We start from the raw sequence: 22,157 nt of genomic DNA, 5'->3' as shown, positions 1-22,157 counted from the left end.
TACCCAAAAATGTAAGTAACACACAATCATATTTTTTTTTTTAGAAGAAAACACACAATCATATTTCATATCCAAAAAAATGGTTTTGAAATACAATAAGGTTTAATCATAGCATGGATGTAACATAAATACGCTCTCCTCCGTAGAAATAATGGGCCATGTGAACATGTAAGAGTACCCATGTGAGCCCAGAGCAAAAAGAACCACGCATGCAATGTGCATAACTTTTCTTGGTAAATTCTACTAAAACTTTTTTGCGACCTTCCTAGTTTCCGCAGGTCCTACAAAGAAACATAGAAGAGAACAATTCTTCATTTGGCCTTATACATGAAGAACAAGTGGCTGAAATTTTAAGACGTTTTCTTCAATTCCCAGTTGGCTGCACTAGAGTAAAAACAAAACAAAAATCTAATAAAATATTGTGTAAAAAACAAAATGACTAAATTTAATAGGCAGAAATTATGAACAATAAAGTTATATAGGGAAAGAATCAATAATTAAAAAAAAAAAGAAAAAAAAAAAAAAACCCAACTAAAAATCCATCAAATGGTCAATTCCAATCAGTTCATGGAACTCCCCAACCCCCCTTCATAAACAATTCAACTTCCTTCACCTGTAAAAATCATTGCAAATTAAACTTTTCAAAATAAAAAATAAAAATAAACTCAAAAAAATGAAAATGAAAATGAAAAACACATATTGGATTGGACCACCCTGAATCCTTGACTCCCCAATCAACTGCGCATTCCAACTCCATTACTTACGCACTGTGCAGATTTTTTTTTTCTTTTTTGAAGACCGGCCACCATGTTATCTTTTGCTTTTTTTCTCTCCAGGCTTTTCCAAAATTCCAAGAATTCCTTTTCCTAAGGTGGAGTCCTTGACTCAGGGGGAGGGGTTTGACCCTCTGATCCTTTTGATGGATCATCAGACGACTGTCGCAATCCATCATCAGTCTCACCTCTATTCATATCTTCCATCATACGCAGCACCTCTTGCATTGATGGTCTTTGATCGGGTACGGTTGAAACACATGCCATTGCTATTTGTAACAATTGTACCATCTCTTCCTCAATGTTAGGGTACCTTATCAACTCCACATCAAATACCTCAGCTGTCCATTCTTCTCTTACAACTGATTGCACCCACCTAGGAAGATCAATGCCTTCCTCACCCAATGAAGCTTGGTTTGGTGCTTTCCCAGTTAATAGCTCTAGCAACAATACGCCAAAACTGTACACATCAGACTTGAACGTGACCTTACGGGTTTCGACCACCTCTGGTGCACGGTAGCCCGCGACACGGTTCGGGGTGGTCGTGGCACCGAACAATGGGTTGAGCCCGAAGTCCGAAACGGATGCCTCCTGGTCGGGCCGGAGGAGGATGTTCGAGGACTTTATGTTGCCGTGAACTACTTTTCCCGACACATGTAGGTGGGTTAAACCTCTTGCCGCGCTTAGTGCTATTTTCATCCGGTTGTCCCAGTCTAGTGGTGTCCGACCTGACCCTCTGCTCCCTGCAAATGCAAAAATACCAATCACAGGAATTGGTCACGCATGAATGTACTTGACTAAATCAAACTATTAAATTTTTTAAGAAGAAAAGAAAAAGTCTAATCTAAAATGCCAATCATGCCTATGTTGGTGCATTCGGTCCAGACAAATAGGTACGTACTAAATTAAATTATATGGTGCCAAAGAATAAACCAACTAACCAATTTATTACTCCATCAAAATTTGGTACACCTAGATGGAATTATGATTTGGGTGCATAGCATAACAAGTCGGCAAAAAAAATAAAAAAGATATTTTATCTTTGGGTGCATAAGCTATGTTGTAAATAAGGATGGCTTGTGTGTGCACAAGAGAAATGGTCAAATATTCCTCCCAAAAGGCAAGGTAAATGAGTGAATTGCAATTAAAAAATTCAACAAAAACAAAAAAGAAAGAGAAAGTGCAAAAGTTAACTAGATGAATAAAAAAAAGGAAAAGTGCAAAATGATGTCGGTGACTTATTAATGCTACATCATGAGGGCGTGTTGTAATGTAGGTGGCGAAAAAACGTAGGTCACACTCTTGGAATGTTTGCACTGGTCCGGGAATTAAACAGTGGAATATGCGCACTCTGCGCTGGTTAGAAAATTAGAAACATTTCTCTAATTATAATTAGAAACATTTCTCCACAATAATCCCCCCCAATTTTCTAATTATAATATTAATACCCCTCCATAGTGTCACTTAGACATAATGCAACACAGATATTTATCCACTAGAGATCAAACAAAATAAGATATTATGCATGTGCTTAATAATTTATCCACTAGAGATCAAACAAAATAAGATATTTAATCCACTCTAAAAAGTAAAAAAAAAAAACATACTTTCCATGACTGCAACAGCTGGACCTTCTCGACGGTCAAGATTCGACCAAAAGACTAATCCAAATTTTTTTCTTTAGAAAAATCGTTAGCATATTACAAAAAATCAAAATGTCCACACTCCACACCAATAACCCATATTCCACGTCGAGATCTTTGTACCTCAATTAATACAACGGTTAACTGTGACATCTTGACATAGCCTAATAGCTCAATTGATACCTCGTATTTTTAACTGTTAACTGTGACATCTTGACATAGCTTAATTGATACTCGTGTTTTTAACAGAGACACTCCAATTATGGTATATCAAAAAATAATTCATATACCTCATTAATAAAAATATAAAAACTAAATTATTCTGTGCACAAAAAAAAAAAAAAAAAAATTATACTTCAAAAATTACCATTTCCATGAATGCAAATTGAAGAAAAAAAAAAAAAAAAAAAAAAAGGGAAAGGTTGAAATGATACCGTGAAGAAGAGCAGACAAGCTTCCAGCAGCCATGAAATCATAGACGAGCAATTTCTCATCCTTGGAATAATAAAACGCCCGGAGAGGAACCACATTCTGGTGTTTGATCTTTCCCAGAACCTCCATTTGCATATCGAACTCTCTCTTGCTCACCGACACATCCTTGAGCCGCTTCACCACCACGGTGGTCCCTTCCTCCAACACCGCCTTGTACGACGTCCCCACGCTCCCTTTACCCAACACTTCCGCCGAGGCTCTCAGCAAGTCCTCCAAGTCAAAGCTATAAACCCCACCTTCAAAGAAAACCAGCTTGTTCCTCTCAGCCTCAATGGAACCACCTGTTATGTCTTCCTTAGACGACGACGTTCCAGCCTCCGCCGCTACGGTGCGTGCCGTCGTTGACGGAGGCTTTGGTGGCTTAGCTGTTTGTCGGCGACGGTGTCGTTTTTTGAGGCAGAGGAAGAGGATTAGCAATAGGATTAAAGCTAGTAAACCCGCGGCGACTCCGATTGCGATTTTAGCGCCTTTGGATAGTTTTTTGGACTTTTTATGAGACGGGTTCGGAGGCGGGTTTTCGGGGTTGGGTGATGGAGCTGGTGAAGGAAAGAATGGGCTGCACTGATTATTGAGCGGTTTCCCACATAGATCTACGTTTCCGGCGAATGCGGAAGCGTCGAATTTCGACAACGTTTGAGGGATCGAACCGTTGAGGTTGTTGTTGGACACGTTGAAGTTAACCAAAGGGGCTGAAATACTAGGTAGCGCGCCGGAGAAGCCGTTGTTTTCTAAAAACAGACCGGTCAAGTGGGTGAGGTTGTTGATTGAGAATGGGATTGGACCTGTGAAATTGTTGGATGAGAGATCGAGACGAGTCAGCCGAGTTAGCCGAGTCAACCCGGCTGGGAACTCGCCCGTGAGCGCGTTGTCTTGAACGTACAGGCTACGGAGGAGAGTCAAGTTGGAGAAATCTGAGGGGATCTCGCCGGAGAGACGGTTTGCACGGAGACTCAGAACTCGGAGTTGACTCAGCCGGCCGAGTGTGTTGGCTGGAATCGCACCCACTAACCCAACCCCTGGTAAACGAACGGAGTACACGAAGCTACGATTAGGGTCGCACTCGACTCCGAACCAGTTGCAGGCTGAGTCAGACGAGTTCCATTGTACGCGGTTCGCGTGTGGGGTCTGGTTGAGAAAAGCAAGGAGAGCTTGCTTGTCCTGAGTCGGCTCAGTGTTAACTCGCCCACTCAGTAGTAAAAGCAGCGATACGAAGCACAATAACCACACTGACCCAGAGTCAAAACCCACTGCCGCCATTTGGGTATCAAATTCTCAAACCCAAACAAAACGAAAACAACAAAGAATGAAAAACAATCTCTCTCTCTCTCTCTTATCTTCTACATGCTTGTTTTGTAATGACGGTTTCGGACAATCCCAAAAGCTGTTTTCCGTCGAAATTTCATATGAGAAAGAGAGAGAGAGAGAGAGCTATGTGAGCTCAAGAGTGAGAGGCTTTTGTAAGATAGAAGGTATTTTAGGTATCACGAGGTTGCAAAGTGAAAAAAATAAAGCTGTGAGAGAAAAAGAGAGAGAGAATAGCAGCAGTATGTGCTGGCAAAGTGGAAACGTTTTTCTTTTTTTTTTTTAATTGTTGCAGTAAATTTCAGAAAAACAACGTATTTTTTAAGTTCCTTACGCGTGCTTACGGCGCGTGACGTTCGTTGAAATCGATGGATACCTACTTTTTTCACGTTGGACTGAAATTTGTAACTTCTTTATTTTAGAAGCCGGTTACCACAAGCTGTGACCGCGCGTGGGAATTGTTGTATTTTAAAGTGCATTTGTGTTTTGTAAAACGGCAATGCGTAGTGCTAATTTAATTAGTAACAATTTTGGTAGCTTTTGCATGTACTAAAAAAGTAAAAGTATATAATGTGGGCAAGTGACCTACACTGATAAGGTAAAGCTGGGCCTGGGTTTTATCGAATGGTTCCTTTCTTAGGTATATGAGTTTTTGCTAAGTTCGGCCTTTTGCTAAGTTTTTTTTTATTTTTTTTAATAAAACTTTTAGAGCTCTTGACACTTGGTTAAGAGTCTTGTGTGATTTTAATAACACGGTTTAGGTTTCATTCTTGAGGATAATTTTGAGTGTAGATCTCACTTTCCTACTTTGTATAAAACAAATTGTTTAGGTTTGGTTATATGGCTTTCTTGAATTGATGCTCTAATGTCAATAACTACTCCCATCTTTAGGCCCAATGGAGAAGGGGAATATTTTATAAAGAAATAGAGAAAAGTTGTTTTCTTTTTTTTTTTCCAAAATGCTGGACGGGTGTAATCCATTGCATGTAATATAAAATATTTATAAAATGTTAACAAAAGAATAATTATAAAAACTAACAAACTTCCTGGTCTTTGGCTTTTGTTTGTTATGTTTATGAGTTTATCCACCTACTTTGGTTGTAACTTAGCTTGAAGCAGATGATTGGGGGTTAGAATGTTCTGACTTGTGCTTTGTTTTTTTGTTGTTTCTTGTGTAATGAATGCCCAATTTACCAATATATAAAACTAACAAATAAGCATGTGAAGTATTATTACTAGATTAGCAAGAGTTAGGTACAATACTTAGATGTTATTCCTTAAATTCCTCTTTTAAGATTCTATCATGTGGATTTTTTCTCATGGGATAGAAGTACATTTTCTAGTTAAGTAGCCACATGGCTGAATCTTAAAAAATGAACCTAAAGAACAGCACCTAAGGTATTGTACCTAAGTTTTGTCCATTATTAGATTATGGATATAAAGAGAAATTAATGAAAAATAAAAATCAATTAGAAATTTTGTGGTTACTAATATTGTTAAGGATTAATTAAGTATAATATATTCATTTTAACATTTGTGGAGAATTAGTTTACATGATATTAATCTCAAAATAATTGAAGACTTCTTTTTTTAAAAACAAATTATTGAAGACTCGAAATATACTATTTAACTTAATTTTTCATTTGCATCTTAAGTGTGATCAAAGGAAATGCAAATTATAACAAAATCCTATTGGAGCAACTTGTCACTTTAATTTTAAAATTTTAAAAAAAAATTGATTAATTTTAAATATTTAAAAAAAAAAAAAAACACTACAACACAATAAACCATGTAGTGAAAAGATGGCGGAATACTCATCTTGGGCCAGATGATGCAACAATGTAAAACTATTCTACAGAATAATTTTAGAGTACTATTTGTTAGAAATATATTAGCTCATTAGTCTAGACCTAAGTCTAATTCTACTTTGTGTACAATCCAAATCTCTTACTTGTACTAGAAGTTTATTAGTATAGGGTTTAGTCTATTATATATACCATATTATAGTTCATTGTAATACAAGATTTGTACTACACTCTAATATATTAAAGATGTAGTCCTTTAAGATTTCCTTCATGAACGTAGGCCATTAGGCTGAACCACGTAACCCTTAATTTTTGAAGACTCGAAATATACTATTTAACTTAATTTTTCATTTGCATCTTAAGTGTGATCAAAGGAAATGCAAATTATAAAAAAATCCTATTGGAGCAACTTGTCACTTTAATTTTAAAATTAAAAAAAAAAAAATTGATTAATTCTAAATTTATTTATATAAAAAAAAATAAAAAAAATAAAAAAATAAACACTACAACACAATAAACCATGTAGTGAAAAGATGGCGGAATACTCATCTTGGGCCAGATGATGCAACAATGTAAAACCAAAATTTTATTGTACTATTACACAATAATATAATATAATATTTTTTTAGTTTTATTTTCTGGGTCTGTTTGGATACCGCTTATTACTGAAAAATGAAAATCAAAATTTTACTGTACTATTACACAATAATATAATATAATATAATTTTAGTTTTATTTTCTTAATAAGGATCTGTTTGGATACCGTTTATTACTGAAAACACTGTAACAAAATAATTTTTAAATGTGTGATTAATGACGTGTAGCCCAGTTTTAAAGTTGATTTTGCTAAATTCCGTACTTGCAGGTCCCGCGAACAGTGCACTGGACCCAACCAAAAAAAATGCAAACGCACCATCTGCTGCTATTCAAACCCAGCCTGAGTGTACCATCTTACAAATTAAATTACATTTAATACATTATATTGAATACAGTTTTTTATTATTTTTAAAAAGTCAAAGTATACATAAATATTTTTTTAAGTAAATACGAACATCCTTTAATTATGAAAACCAATAAATTATTAAGGTTTAAATATACACTTAATCCTCAACCTTTACCCCATAATTCAAAATGGTCATCATCCTTTGAAATGATTCATTTTAATTCTTATTCTTTCAAGTTTGTATAAAAAAAAGGGGCAAAACTACACTATTGGTCCCCTAAAACTTGCCTATTAAGTGCTTTTGGTCCCTAAAATTTCAAATGAGCACTATAAGCCCCTGTAAGATCCAAGACCTATAGTGGCGTTCATGAACGCCACTATAGGTCCTTTTTTTTTTTTTTTTTCAATTGGATTTTCCTTTTTTTAAAGGACCTATAGTGGTGTTCTCCCTTTTTTTTTTTTTTTTTTTTTTTTGGTTGGGTTTTTCTATAAAAAAAATTAAAGGACCTATAGACCCTTGTAAGACCCAAGACCTATAAAAACGCTGCTATAAACCTAGTATTTTAAAACGCCACTATAGAACCCTTATAACGTGGTTATAAATAAGTCTATAGCAATGTTTTTAGAAAACGCCACTATAGGGTACCTACAGTGGCATTTTTTGTAGTGAATTAATTAAAGTGATCAATGATTGATCTTTGAATTAGCATGCTCTATATTCTAGGATGATCTATGTGGTGAGAATTTCTTCACAGTCTTGAAAAAATTAATGAGACATGGAATTGAGGCATCGAGGTGCTTAGAGTTTAAGATGAAATGTGAGATGGAGGATTATTAATGGTGCAGATTGAAGACGATGACGTCAGTAAATGCTCTGATACCATGAAAGATTGTTAAAAATAGAGGAAGAATTATTAATGATGTATTGTGAAAGAGATGAAAACTAAGGGTCTGTTTGGATAGAACTTATTTTGCTGAAATTGAAAACTGAAAACTGAAAAAACTGTATTAAAATAATTTTTAAATATGTGAATAGTGCTGTGGGACCCATTTTTAATGAAAAAATTGATAAAAAATGAAATTTGTGGGTCTGTGAACAGTGCACGGATACACTGTTCACAGAAGACCGGTCAAAAGTTATTGCTACTGTTCATGTACCGTACATAAACAGTACCACTTGTTGGGGGAAAAGGCGTGAAAAAAAAAAAAAAAAAAAAAAAGAAAACGCAGCAAACGCAACGTGGATCCAAACTCAGCCTAAGACGTAGAGTAATGCTAAATTATCATTAATTTAAAAGTAGTCACATCAAATGTTATTTTAACACCCAAAACACTAAAATACCCACTACATTAAAGGTGTCAAATATATAATTTTTTAACACCTAATTACAGTAAGTAATTTGTTATCTCTGGTAGTTTATTGTAGCTAAATGGCAAACACAAAAAAGGTTATTTAAATGAAAGGTAGAGAAAGAGACTCGAATGATAAAAGAAAGAATAAAATAAATAGATAAAGAATATTTAAATGAAGTGGTAAAAGAATAAAGTATTTGTATAATATTAGATATATTGTAAAGTGATGGGTTAAAAGAGATAAATTAACTTTTCAAATTGTTAAAAGCTAAATATTGTGAATGCTGTAAATGAACTAAACACATCACTATACACAAGCAGGATTGACTATATACTCGAGCAAAGACAATTATTTCAGATAGTCATTGCATAGTAAAATAGGAAATAACAGAAAAATAAACTTTAAGGGACTTTTTTTTTTTTTTTAAGAATAATCTCTAAACATATTCAACTTATAACTAATTAGCTACCATAAGACTTGTGGCAAACCATAATGGTTCACTAAACACTGCATTGCGAAGTATTGAGAATAAATGGAACGACAATGTCGCATCACAAATGTTCCAAAACCGTGAGAATCAATGACCTGTCGCTCTCTCAGTACAACAGCTAATACAACATATCATTATCATTTATGAAAAAAGCTCAACCAAATACCCTCTAAAAGTCTTCTTCTTCCTTTGAACTTAAATGGGGGACAATACCACGGAGTAGCAGCTTGAATCTAATAATCTCATCCACTAGTTTATTCTGAAGGATGTAGAAGTAGTTAGTAGAATTTTACTTTGAGATTAACACATAAATTACTGGTAAAGCATAATTATTGGAAAATAAATAAAAACTATGTATCACATGTAAGCAACAACAAAAAGGTGGGATACCAACAGACAAACAGTACGAGGTGAGGTTTTTTCTATACTTCAAAAACTGACTTCACTTCAGCATCATCGTTCATTCACATGAGACTCAAGACTCATTCAAAAAGGTTCCTGCAGGCTTATTAGTGATGTACTACGTACCAATGGGATCAAATTCTGTACTAGCATACACAACAGAAATGCTGGTGACACACATTTTTGCACAATTTTGTGCCACAACTCGCCATGTGGCGAGTTGTGGTTGGTTAGAGTGTGTTGATGGCATAGAAATCAGATTTCATACCTGCCTTTTTTTTTTTTTTTTTTTTTTTTTTTTGCTTTACACATATCACTCTTAAATTTTAAAAGTGTATCAATTTAATCTTTAGACTTTTGGTTTGAACAATCTACTAAGTGACTAACTGCTAAGGGTCTTGTCGTTACTTAATTGGCACATCTTCATGCACAAAATACTTAAGAGTTTAAAAGGGAAAATAATTCGAATTGCGGGATTAACAACATATTATAACTATTTAAAAAATAAATAAATAAAGCCTAAGTGACTAACCGTAAATTAGGTTTATGACAAATTAAACTTTTTGTTAGTATTTTTCTTAAAATGCAACAGATTTAATAATGTAGTGTATACATGGTAATAAGTAATAACGACATTCAAAACTATTAAAATATGACAGAAACATTCATATACATGTAATGTGATTAAGTTTTTTAGTCTTAAGTTCTAAAAAAAAAAAGTTTGTTAGTCTTTAACATAAAATATTAATAAAATGTTTGATGTCTCACAAAATACCTAATGTACAAAGGGATAATTTTTTAAATTGAAAGTTTAAAACCAAAATTTAGCTTTAGGTCAAAATCTAAAAGTGATATTGGTAGAAAGCCCGTTACTTTTGGTCATAGATTAATCTTGTTTATTTAGATGAAACTTCTTGTGCCTACAAATGACATACTCTAAGTGATATGACCTCCATAAGAAGAAAAATGTGCATTTTCAAGTCTAAAACAAAGACCCATGTTTAGCACGAAGAAAGAAAAGTTTCTAAAATTTTAAAAACTTTTTGATAGCTGTTCAACAGCTCTTTGATTGATCGAAAAGGTGTCAAAACTACGGAAAATTATTGTGTACTTTCGGAATACGCATTTATGGTACTCCATGAGTACCTAATAATTTTCCCAAAACTGCTCAATAAATCAAGAATTATTTTGGATTGATAAAAAGTCACAGATTTTGTCAGATCAAGCCTAATACATTGTATGTTTCAGAGAGAGGGAGAGAGAGAACAATTTTGCCATACAAACAAGTCTCATATTTCTCTCTATTGGGACATTTTAATATTAAATAATTAAAATGAATAAATGTTATAACATAAATGTAAAATGTGGGAGTGAATATAGAAGATGAGGAGTTGTAAAAATGTTTAATCCCACATTGAAAAGGAGAGAGACTATTTTATTCTTTTTAATTGTGGTGATTAATAGACTAACATGAATTATCTCAGATATTGGACTAGATACGTGCGCAAGGGGGAGGTGAAGAGGTGAAGAGTGGAGGTATCAAAAATGGAAAAAGTTTTGGGCGGTCTTTTTGGAAAGATTTCTTGTGGTATTTTTACTTTTGAACCATTGTTCCATTATCCTAGATTACCATATTAGGTGTTGACTATTTTTTCGCTAGTATTTATTTTGTTTGCACAATCTTGGTCTTGTTCACATCAATCTAAGGTTGTTCATAATTGGTTTGATTAATAAATTGAGATTAAAATTGGATAACTGGTATTTGTGAGGTCTAAAAAACCAAAATTAACAAGTGAATTATTAACGTTGGCTTAGTTTATATAAATGTTCAAAATCGGGTTATTCAAATCATAGTTTTTAACTAAAGTTTGTGGTGTGTCTTTATATTAAAACCTTATTCTCTTTTCCTTGTGTGTATATATTTGTATCTCAAAAAAATTATTCAAAATATGCAGATTTTTCAAAAGCATAAAATGAATAACAGGTGGGAAAATTTTAAACTTCTAATAGAATTTAATTTTATTGTGGTAGGCAGTCGCTCTGTCTCTGTGATGTAACTTGAAGCAACTTCAGAATTTGAATTTTGCCGCTATCTACATCGTAGTTTGACAAATGGAGCAAACATACCTTTTTTTGAGAGGATGGAGCAGACATATCTTAGCCGTCTCGTTCATAATTTAATATTTAGAGGGAAGAAAAATTGAGCTTTTCAAAATTTTGTAGCAATTTTCCTCGTCTCTGAGGAGATAAATGATAGATGAGATGGACACATAGAAAGTGGACCGCCAATATTTTAAATTCACAAGATCATTGATCCGCAAACTTTGACAAAAAGCTCCATATTCCCATGGGCGGTGCTACACTATTCTCAGGGGTTCAAATGGACCCCTGACTTCCCAAAAAAAAGTATTATATATATAAAAAAAAAATAGTTTAATACTATAATTTTTTTTTCTTAAAAATATATTTACACATCCTGACTTAAATTTTACACACCCTTATTACAAGTATTTCCAACTCTAAGAATAAAAAGTGAGTGTTTGTGAATTGTAAGTGTCAATATTTTTTATAAATTTATATTATGTGTATGAGTGTGTCTAATATTGATTGTGTGTATTACTTTTTATTATAATATTATTTGTGTGAATTATAATATGTGTGAATGTTTGTATGTACATTATAATATAAATATATATAATTTAATAATTAGGAAATAGGTATGGTTTGTTACATGTGTGTATTGTTTTCATGTTATAATAACTTTTTGTTATAAAATTGGTAAAATTCAAAAAAAAAAAAAAAAAAACGTAAAGTTAGTGATTGTCCAAGCATTTGATTGGTTAAGTAGACATTAATGTATAATTTTATGAATGAATGAGTGTGGTTGTGTGCGCCAATAATTAATACAAAACCAATGAGTTTAATTTAGTCATTTAGTTTAAAATATTTTTATAAAAATAATAACAAATAGATTATAAAAATTGCATAAAAATAAAAATGTTAGATAAACTTAACAAAATAAAATGATTATAGGCTCATAGCTACCCACATTGACAATAGATACTTATAATAAACTATCATATAACAATTCAAAATTTGAATACTTGTAGAAGGAAATTGTAAAACTTTATGCATTATTATTATTATTTTTTTTTTTGTCGGTAGCTCGATATATTTAAGTTCTTTTTTTATTAAATTTTTTTAATGACCTCCCTAAACAAAATTCCTAGAGCCACCACTACATATTCCTTAAATAATTGCAATCCATACCTCTCTGGTTTTCCTCTAAAACAAAGCTGAGGAGCATATGTGTGAGTTTGGATAGCGCGTTTTGCGCTATCAAGTGCGTTTGCGTTTCAATTCTATGGGTTCATGGGCACTGTTTATAGGACCCACAACTTAGGAAAAATGCAAATTTAACTTTAAAACTAGATCCCACGGCATTATTCACACATTTAAAAATTATTTTGTTATAGTGTTTTCAGTTTTCAGCAATAAGTCATATCCAAACAGACCCTATATATTTATTACCATCAATTATTAAGGTTTGAACCCAAACTATGCCAAAATGTCACATTTCACATTGTAAAAGTTTTTCAATTGTCACAACTATTAGGCAATTATTTTTGGAGAACTAACATGAGGTATTTAAACTTTAAAGTTTTAAGTGATTGTAAAATTCAGTTTTTGAAAAGGACATGGTGAAATTTGCTACATAACTTTTACACAATTTGGCCTTTTCCCCCTCCAAATTAAGTATTAAAAGAATATATTTATGTTCTAGTATCTCACAAATTTCAGACTGAATTATTTTCTAAAGTGGGGCAATATTTCATTCTCCTGGATCTGGTGGTGCTACATATTTCACAATTTTCTAAAATAAATGTATCTTTTGGAATCCACAATTTCATTACTTTTATGTTATTTTAGATAGACTAGTGTGCATGCTCTTATGTCATTAATATTCATTAAGTAATGGCATCGAATTCTATTTAGCCACCAAAACCAGCAAGATTAATTGTTTATTAATTAAGTATAGTTGGAGATTGGAATTTCATGGCTGGTGTGCCAGCAGAGAGTATATCTGGACCAATTCCAACAAATGATAACCGGCACGGTTTCTCTTTTCAGTTTTCATGATGTTCTAGGCTTCTAGACATATGGCAGAAATGATATCGTTTGCCTTTAATATTATTAAAAAAAAAAAAAGGTTGCTATTTTCTTAGCCTTACTAATTTGTATATGAAAAAAAGATATCCTGGAGATCCCTTTTACAAACACTAAAAAGAAGCTTTGATTTCCAATTTTCCATCCTAAAGAAAAAAAAGAAAAAAAAAAAAAAAAAAAAGCTTTGATAATTCGATGAAGATTGAAGAACAATGATATTCGTTTTCACTAGAAAATGGTCCCCTACACAATTAGGCTCAAAAATGAAAGAAAAAAAAAAAATCTTTCTGAGCGATTAATTAGTGAGTGCAATATATATGGTATGATGATATTGAAGTGGGTGTAAAGTGAAATTTGTAACATGACAAAATTTAACTGAACTATTACAAGGTAAAAAGGTAATTTCAGTGGTAAGTTTAAATACATAAAAGTTTTTTTTTTTTTTTTTTGAGAAAGTGCAAAAAAAAGTAATATTAGTATTGAGTTTAAATTAATGTTGTAGAGGTAACACTCATCATCATATGATAAAATTTCAACTTTAAAAACAAAAAACTTTATCAGTTAAATTAACTGAAATCTGCTATTATTTTAATCTATACTAGCCTATGAGCACGCGCTCACGCGTGTGCTTAGAGACTCTTCTATTTTTTGGGTATGATTTAATTTAGAGCTTTTATTATAATTTGGGATTACTACATTTTAGCGCGTGCTTAGAGGCTCTTCTATTTTTTGGGTAAGATTTAATTTAGAGCATTTATTATAATTTGGGATTACTACATTTTCCAAAAAAACCTAGGAGTGTGATGAGTGTCATGTGTAGAAAAATAATTTTCCAATCACAATAATTTTTCAGCACAAAAAAATCTAGGGGTGTGATTGGAAAATTATTTCTCCACACATGACACTCATCACACCCTTAGGTTTTTTTGGAAAATATAGTAATCCCAAATTATAATAAATACTCCAAATTAACTCTTATCCAAAAAATAAAAGAGCCTCCGAGTAATTATTATCCATTTTTATCAACTTTTTTTTTTTTTTTTTATGTAGTAATCAACGTGTTATTGATTGGAAGATGATGCAATAATTTAGTATTAACCCTTAGGGGGAGGAAAAAAAAAAGATCCTCTAAATAAATCTTACAAATAGTGCATATATTGAAAATGCATAATAAAATTGTAACAATAAAACTATTTACAAAATACATGTGATGACCTTTACAAAAACTATTATGAAGAAGTTGATGGATCAATGTAGAAAACTGAAATATTTACATCAGGTAAAACTGTAAAATAATGCACTACATCTGAAACATGGAATAGGTGAACTTATTAATATTATGCCGGCTACGGTGGAGAAGTTGGTGGGACAATGCTATTTGTTTCACATCCAATTGCTTTCCAGCACTATTTGCCATGAACCTATGACACAAAATGTGTTAGTTTGTGTTATTAATAGAGACTTTAAAACGTACATAATAATGATAACCACAATAAACATCAAACATAAACTTGTAAGATGAAATATTTGAACTGACCTTGTGATGATATTGCATAGCTCCATATATGTGAAATGGTTTACTTCAGCTTGAGACTTGAAGAACTATCATTTAATTTCCAAATTTTTTTAAAAAAAATTATATAAAAACTATGTAATGAAGTTAATAAAAAAAAAATAAATAAAAAGTAGACGTGGTAATGATTTGTACCTGTTTTATTATTGCATCGTCCTTGACTCTCATTTTCTGTTTGTCTTTACTGTTTTGGGTGTTGAAGATTGCATCGTTCTTGGTTTTTTCTTCGTATCTTTTTTTGCTCTTGGATGTTGGAAACCACATTATCCTTGATTTTCATTCCCTATTTGTCTCTGTTGGCATGAGAGTTAGAGATCACATCGTCCTTCATTTTTCCTTTGTCTTTATTCTTATGGATGTTGGAAACCTCATTGCTCTTGACAATGATTTTTTGTTTGTCTTTGTTCTTGGAACTTCAAAATGAAGAAAAAAAATGTTTGTATATTAAGATTATCAATTAGTTATTCTCCTATTTTAAAAAATAGCGTAACACACCTTTCCAATTCTTGTGACTCTAAAACTCGTTTCACTTCTTTCCAAAGCTCTTCCTTGTCAGCTTGAACAGTGAATCCCCAACCAGGTGAATAAATTTGTAATTTTCGAACTTAACCCACACGTAGCATGACATTTTTAATATTAATTTTGATAAAACAATAGAAAGGGATGCTGATTAAAGATATCATTAAAAAGAAATATACCTTGTTATCAATGGCCTCCATGTTCAATATTGATTGATCATCCTTCCACTTCTCCCAATGAGCAGTAGGAACAGCATGCACTCCATTAGTGGACTCAATCCTCACATTTGAGTTGGGCATCCTTCCTGTTACCAATTAATTGTGTATATAAAAAACTTCAAGAAATGAAATATTAAAATGAAGATAGCATAACTATTAAAATTTGTAAATTATTAAAATAAATCTATATGTAAGACAGTTCTTTTCAATTGTTAATTAATAAATATGATGAAGGGAACAAAACATCTTTGTACACAATATTTTTTGTGTGAACACCTTCCTCCTCAAGTATTCTTCCTTTTTGCACCAATAGTTTTGTGGTGGATTGGGAGACTCCCCTTGACAATGCCACATATAATTGGCCATTACTAAAAACATGATCAGGAAGATAAATTCCAACAGTTGGAATTGTTTGACCTTGCGCTTTGTTTATTGTAAGTGCAAAGCTCAAACGTATGGGAAATTGTCGTCTAATTATTACAAATGGTAGGTGTACATTTTCTGTTGTCTTCAAAGGAATTCTTGGCAAAAAAACGTGTGTACCCACATATTGTCCAGTCAAAATTTCAGCGTCAATTACATTGTTAAAACATCCCCGGATATCAATCTTGTACCATTACATTATATAATTGGGTGTATTAAGGAGAAACCTCTTAAATACTTACTTTTTTTTTTTTTTTTTTTGATGAACACCTTAAATACTTACTAGATTTTGATTGAACCATCAATAAAATATGGTACTGACTAGTGACAAGCCAGTTAGATAATTTGGTGATTATGGTTATACGTTATGTTGGTGTTGATTAAATTTATTGTTGAAGTTTATGTGCTTCAGAACTCCCTAAACCCTTATTCCACTATCGCCCTCGCCTCCACTTGGGAGGAAGGAATAGAATGGAATGGAAAGGAATAAAAAGAATAATTTTAGAATATTCTTCCCTTCTCTTGTTTGGGAGTTTTAATGGAGGGAATGAAAAGTTCATTCCCTTGTTTAGGAGTTTAAGTGAGAGAGAATGGAATAGGTAGGAGGGAACACTCATTCCTCTCTATTCCCTTAAAACCTCAAATTTTCATTCCCTCCGAAATTGGGAGGAATGGGAGGGAATAGAATTAAATTTAATGATTTTTTTACTAAAACTCCCAAAATACCCCTATATATTCAACCCTTTATTTTAAAATAGAGGTCTAATAGTAATATTGTCATAAAATGATTCCATTCCATTCTCTCCATGTTGCTCCCAAACAGGATTACTTACATTCCATTCATTTTCATTCCTTTCAATTCCTTAATTTTAAAACATCCAATCAAGGTTACTTAATTCTATTCCATTCCATTTTTTTCCATTCATTTCCCTTACTTAAATACATTCTATTACATTCCTTTCCATTCCCTTATGACCATCTCATTCCATTCCATTTCATTAGAATGGAATGAAAAGAATATTTTTAAAATATTCTTCCCTCCCTCTTGTTTGGGAGTTTTAACGAAGGGAATGGAAAGTTCATTCCCTTATTTGCGAGTTTAGATGGGAGGGAATGGAATGGTTAAGAGGGAATACTCATTCCCTTCTAAGCCCTCAAAATCTCAAATTTTTGTTCCCCCCAAATTGGGAGAAAGAGGAGGAAATGAATTTAGGTTTAATGAAAATTTTATTGAAATTCCTAAATTACCCCTTGAATCTTAGCCCTTTTATTCTCAACCAGTCGTACCAATATTTTTGCTCTCTCTTTGCTGCTCCTCCTTTCTCACGCTGCTGCTAATCACAACCAACCATACCCAAGTGTGAGTTTTTCAATTGTTTTGATTTCATTGATTTATTTACTATTAAAAAGTTTTTCAATTGTTTCAATTGTTTTGCTTTCATTGATTTTTTCTCAACTAGCCGTACTCAACTATATGTATTCTGCTTGTGTACATGTGCTATAATAGATAATTGCTAGTGTACATGTACTATAATAGATAATGTACTTTAAGGGTACTTTGAGGGATAGTGTTACAGTTTATCTCTCAAAAACATTAATGTACGTGTACTTTGAGAGATAATGTTATAATTTAACACTTTGAATCCCAAACAAAATTAATGTTTATAGTTTAACAGTTTTATTTTTAGATTAGTTGTAACACATTCATAATTAGTTAGACTAATAATGTAACTATTTTTTTAGAACATGTGCCCATAATTTTCTAAGTTGGACTGATAACATAACTATTCTTTTACTTAGATGGATTTGAATGATGAGGTATTTAAGACCATAATTTTTTCAGACTTTATGCGGAAACTAGCCTTGGTTTATGCTGCATGTCGTTATTTGTGTTACATTATCCATTGAAGGCAACAACTAAAAAGAAGATGTGTTCCCCACGTTACTACACAATCAACGATAGAAAGAAAAAAAGTTCGTGATGAAATAATGTCTCGACTTAGGAATAGTGAAAAATGCTATGATGTAATACACATGGGTCCACAAGCTTTTCAAGGTTTGTGTGACATTTTGCAGAGAGATGGTGCTCTTCAAGACGCACAGCGTGCCACGGTTGAAGAGCAAGTTGGCAAGTTTCTTCACATCCTATCACATCATGTGACGACTCGTACAATGTCCTTTTTTTGTCATTCCGGTGAGACCATTAGTCATCATTTTCATAACATGTTAAGATTAATAATTATGTTAGAGGATCAATTCCTTTGACAACCTGATGGAACCCAAGTGCCACTTTAAATACTACAAAGTAGTAGGTTCAACCCATATTTTAAGGTAAACATATCATGCTATACAGCACGGAACCCCCAGACCCATTTGGGCCTTGGGCCTTGAACTCCAACTTTACAATACGACCCACGAGCCTAACCCTCTTGCCCAAAACTGGACCCTGGGCCTGCTAAGGCCATGGGCCCAGGCCTCATGACATTATGCCCAGCCCAAAACCCATTAAGCAAACCGTTATAATGCATGTTCATAGTAACTCGTAACCTAGGATCTGCCCGGTAAGGTACACCTCGAACCAGAGCATGATTGCTTGCTCGGGGACACTATACCTCGGTTACACTGGTATCGCCCTAGGAAAAACCTTTGCTGAATATCCCTTCTGAAGTGAGGAGCCAGTTCCAATGCCACTCTAACCACACCACACTCCCAACTAAACATCCACTTAGCAATAACGACATTGGACCTCCCCTACCACTAACCGCAAGAGTAATCATAACTCCCCACTAACTCTTGGCTATAAATATGAGAAGATAAAGGAGAAGAAGGGGTTGTTGAGAGGTTCCAGAGAAATCTGAGAATAGGAGTAAGAGAGCAACAGGAGAATAACAATAGTGGGAGTAGGGGAACTCTTAAGGAGAAGTTCCTTCATTGGGTCTCTATGTTAGGAACTACCCAAGCTAGGAAGTCCAAAGCCCACATCAAAAATAGATTGTGAGCCCAAGTGAGGCCCAGCCCATTAGCCTCATTTTTGGCGCGCACAATTGGTGCCGTCTATGGGAATCTCCTACAAAGCCGTGGTTCAACTGAGACACAAGCTCCGGAAAATGTTTGAAAGACGCTTAGGGAGTTACACCAAAAGTGGTTCGATGGGATCTTCTCAGGGATCCACCTAGCGAGAGCAAAGGCATAAGAGGCGTGAAGATAGGAATCGTGAACAAGAAGAAGAGCGGTCCAGCCTTGGAAAGGGGTCGTACCAAACCATCGGACTATTTCCAGTGCTTCAAGGTACAGGCGATTTGACAAGAGAGATGAGGAACTTGAGCGGTTACACAGATTGGTGAGAGACCTGGAGTTGGAAGCAGGGGGTGGGCACCAAAGAAGGGACTGAGATAACTAAGAAGGGAGATCTGATAATGGGGAAAATTATCATAGGCCAGGGTCTAGTCGATCTGGTTCCCGTCAACGCCTAGATCATTCGCATTCACGGGAATCCCGTCGACGTCGACACCATTCACATTCACGAGAGTCCCGTAAACGTCGGGACCGTTCACATTCACATGAGTATGCAGACCGGGGTTCGGATTCCCCAGAAGAATGAACGGCCCCGTAACGCCACCATGGATGCTATGAGCCGCGCCTTACGCAAAGCTACTCAGTCGTCGTTCTCGAACGACATTGAACGGGCCTAAATGCTAAGTAGATTTACGCGCCCACCGTTCAATTCCTACAATAGGAAAACGGACCCGGTGGAGCACGTCAGCCATTATATCTAGATGATGTCTCTGCATACTCACAATGACGCGCTGATGTGCAAGGTATTTTACTTAAGCCTCAAGCCCACTACTTTGAGACGATTTAATGGGTTACAAAAGGGTTCAATTCATAGTTTTGCCGAGTTGATCCAAGAATTTGGTGTCCGGTTTGTAACTTGTAGCCGGGTACCACAACCAGTGGATGCATTACTATCCATGAAGATGAGGGTCGGAGAAACCCGTCACAGTTATGCTAGTCAATATTGAGAGCTTTACAATGAGATCGGTGGGGGCAACGAGAAGATCGCTGCAAGCACCTTTAGGATGGGGCTGCCCGAGGACTCCGAGCTACGGGAGTCACTGACAAGGAAGCCTCCCAAGGATATAAGGCAGCTCATGAGGCGTATTGAGGAATACAAACGCCTGGAGGATGATCAGCTGCAAAGTAAGGGTAAGGCCCCAATAGTGAATCGTCCTCGGCAGAGTGGGTTTCAGCCAAGGCCTCGAAGGGATTTAAGGATGTAAAGGCCTAAGTTGCAACTGGGGGAGGTGAACGTGACGTTTAAGGAGCCAGTACACAGAATTGTAGACCGGATAAAGAACAAGCCGTACTTCAAATGGCCGAACAAGATAGGGGGTGACTCGTCTCGCAAGAATCAGAATTTGTACTGTACCTATCACAAGGATAAAGGGCATACCACCGAGCCGTGATGGGTGTTAAAGGATCATCTTGGGCAATTGGTGAAGGCGGGATATCTGAAGGAGTTTGTGGCGGATACAGGGAATAGGGATGCCGGGCAAGGTACTCAGCAAAGGGGGAACCCTCTCCCACCCTCATTAGGAGTGATCGAGGTTATCCACGTTGCCTTAAGGGGTACTACAATGGCCGGGATAAGAGGATTGCTTACCGTAGTTCCCGTGGAAAATGGCTCGGGCAAGCAGCCACCTGAGAAGAGGCTAAAAGTTGCTTAGGAGCCCATCGCTTTTAACGATGATGATTTAGAAGGAACGATTCAGCCGCACGATGATGCATTGGTGGTGACAGCCCAGATAAAGGGTTTTATAGTAAAGAGGGTAATGGTGGACCAGGGAAGTGGGACCGATGTGATGTATCCAGATTTGTTTAAAGGGCTCAGACTGAAGAATGAGGACCTCTCAAAATACGATAGACCCCTGGTTGGGTTTGATGGTCAGGTGGTGATTCCCGAAGGGCAAATATCACTTCTCGTGAATATGGAAGGAAAGGAAGTGACAGTGGCTTTTGTAGTTGTCGCTTCGTTTTCTCCTTATATGGCTATTCTGGGAAGGTCGTGGATCTATGCGATGAGGGCAGTTCCCTCCACCCTGCATGTGAAGGTTAAGTTCTGCACCAAGCAGGGCATTGCTGTAGTAAGGGAAAGTCAGCAAGCAATCAGGTAATGTTTAGTGGCCGCAGTCGATTGGAAGTACAAGCAGGCTAAACAAAATGAAACCACCGAGGAGGTTCCCTTATAGCAATTACAGGAGCCCCAAAAGGGAATGGGGGCTAGTTGTGCTGAGGAATTAATCACAGTAAAGATACCACCAGATGTTGACCAGTATTTTTAGATAAGGGCAAATATGAAGGACGGGGAAAAGGTAGAAACATTGTTATTTCTTATACATAATGTAGATGTGTTTGCTTGGAGCTCGTATGAGGTTCCTGAGGTTGATCCCGAATTCATTGTTCACAAGCTTAACGTAAACCCGTCATTTCCTCCAAAGAAGCAAAGGCCAAGAAGATTGGCAAAGGAGGACGTTGACGCAGTGAGATAGGAGGTCGGGAGGTTAAAAAAGCCGGGACGATCAAGGAAATCTTCTTCCCGGAATGGCTGGCGAATACCGTGATGGTCAGGAAGAAGAATAGCAAATTGAGAGTTTGTGTAGATTTCACGGATTTGAATCGAGCATGCCCAAAGGACCCGTTCCCTATGCCAAAGATAGATCAATTGGTCGATGCCACCTATGGGCACCCGAGGATGAGTTTCTTGGATGCCTTTCAGGGTTATCATCAGATCGTCCTAGTTGCTGAGGACCAGGAGAAAACGACATTCATCTCTCCTAATGCAAACTACCATTACACCGTGATGCCCTTCAGGTTAAAGAATGTCAGGGCAACATATCAACGTATGATGACTATAATGTTTCGGGACAAGATTAGGCATACGGTTGAGGTGTACATCGACAACATGGTGGTAAAAAGTAAACAAGAAACGCGGCATATAGAAGATCTCCAGGGGGTGTTTGAAGTTCCTCGGCAACATAAGTTACGCCTGAACG

General features: G+C 35.2%; 2 protein-coding genes across 2 annotated transcripts; one reads left to right on the top strand and one right to left on the bottom strand.

Moving 5' to 3' along the window:
* Positions 1 to 532: 532 nt before the first annotated feature.
* LOC126715297 (probable inactive receptor kinase At2g26730) lies at positions 533 to 4,408 on the bottom strand. Its single transcript, XM_050415839.1, has 2 exons — positions 2,851 to 4,408; positions 533 to 1,516 (listed from the first exon to the last, which is right to left on the bottom strand). The coding sequence occupies exons 1-2, from the start codon at positions 4,163 to 4,165 to the stop codon at positions 867 to 869; spliced, it is 1,965 nt and encodes a 654-aa protein (XP_050271796.1). The 5' UTR covers positions 4,166 to 4,408; the 3' UTR covers positions 533 to 866.
* Positions 4,409 to 20,936: 16,528 nt separating this feature from the next.
* Positions 20,937 to 21,653, top strand: LOC126704147 (uncharacterized). The gene is made up of 2 exons (XM_050403176.1): positions 20,937 to 21,274; positions 21,527 to 21,653. The coding sequence occupies exons 1-2, from the start codon at positions 20,937 to 20,939 to the stop codon at positions 21,651 to 21,653; spliced, it is 465 nt and encodes a 154-aa protein (XP_050259133.1).
* The last annotated feature ends 504 nt before the right edge of the window (positions 21,654 to 22,157 follow it).

This window comes from Quercus robur, chromosome 2, assembly GCF_932294415.1.
Source record: "Quercus robur chromosome 2, dhQueRobu3.1, whole genome shotgun sequence".
Taxonomy (NCBI): Eukaryota; Viridiplantae; Streptophyta; class Magnoliopsida; order Fagales; family Fagaceae; genus Quercus; species Quercus robur.
This window is presented reverse-complemented; position numbering and strand designations above follow the sequence as displayed.

Coding starts and splice junctions, on each gene's coding strand:
- LOC126715297 (XM_050415839.1), bottom strand. CDS start 4,165: ATGGCGGCAGTGGGTTTTGACTCTGGGTCAGTGTGGTTATTGTGCTTC. Junction 1,517..2,850: donor CTTGTCTGCTCTTCTTCACG/GTATCATTTCAA, acceptor TTGCATTTGCAG/GGAGCAGAGGGTCAGGTCGG.
- LOC126704147 (XM_050403176.1), top strand. CDS start 20,937: ATGGTGGACCAGGGAAGTGGGACCGATGTGATGTATCCAGATTTGTTT. Junction 21,275..21,526: donor GAAAGTCAGCAAGCAATCAG/GTAATGTTTAGT, acceptor GTTTGCTTGGAG/CTCGTATGAGGTTCCTGAGG.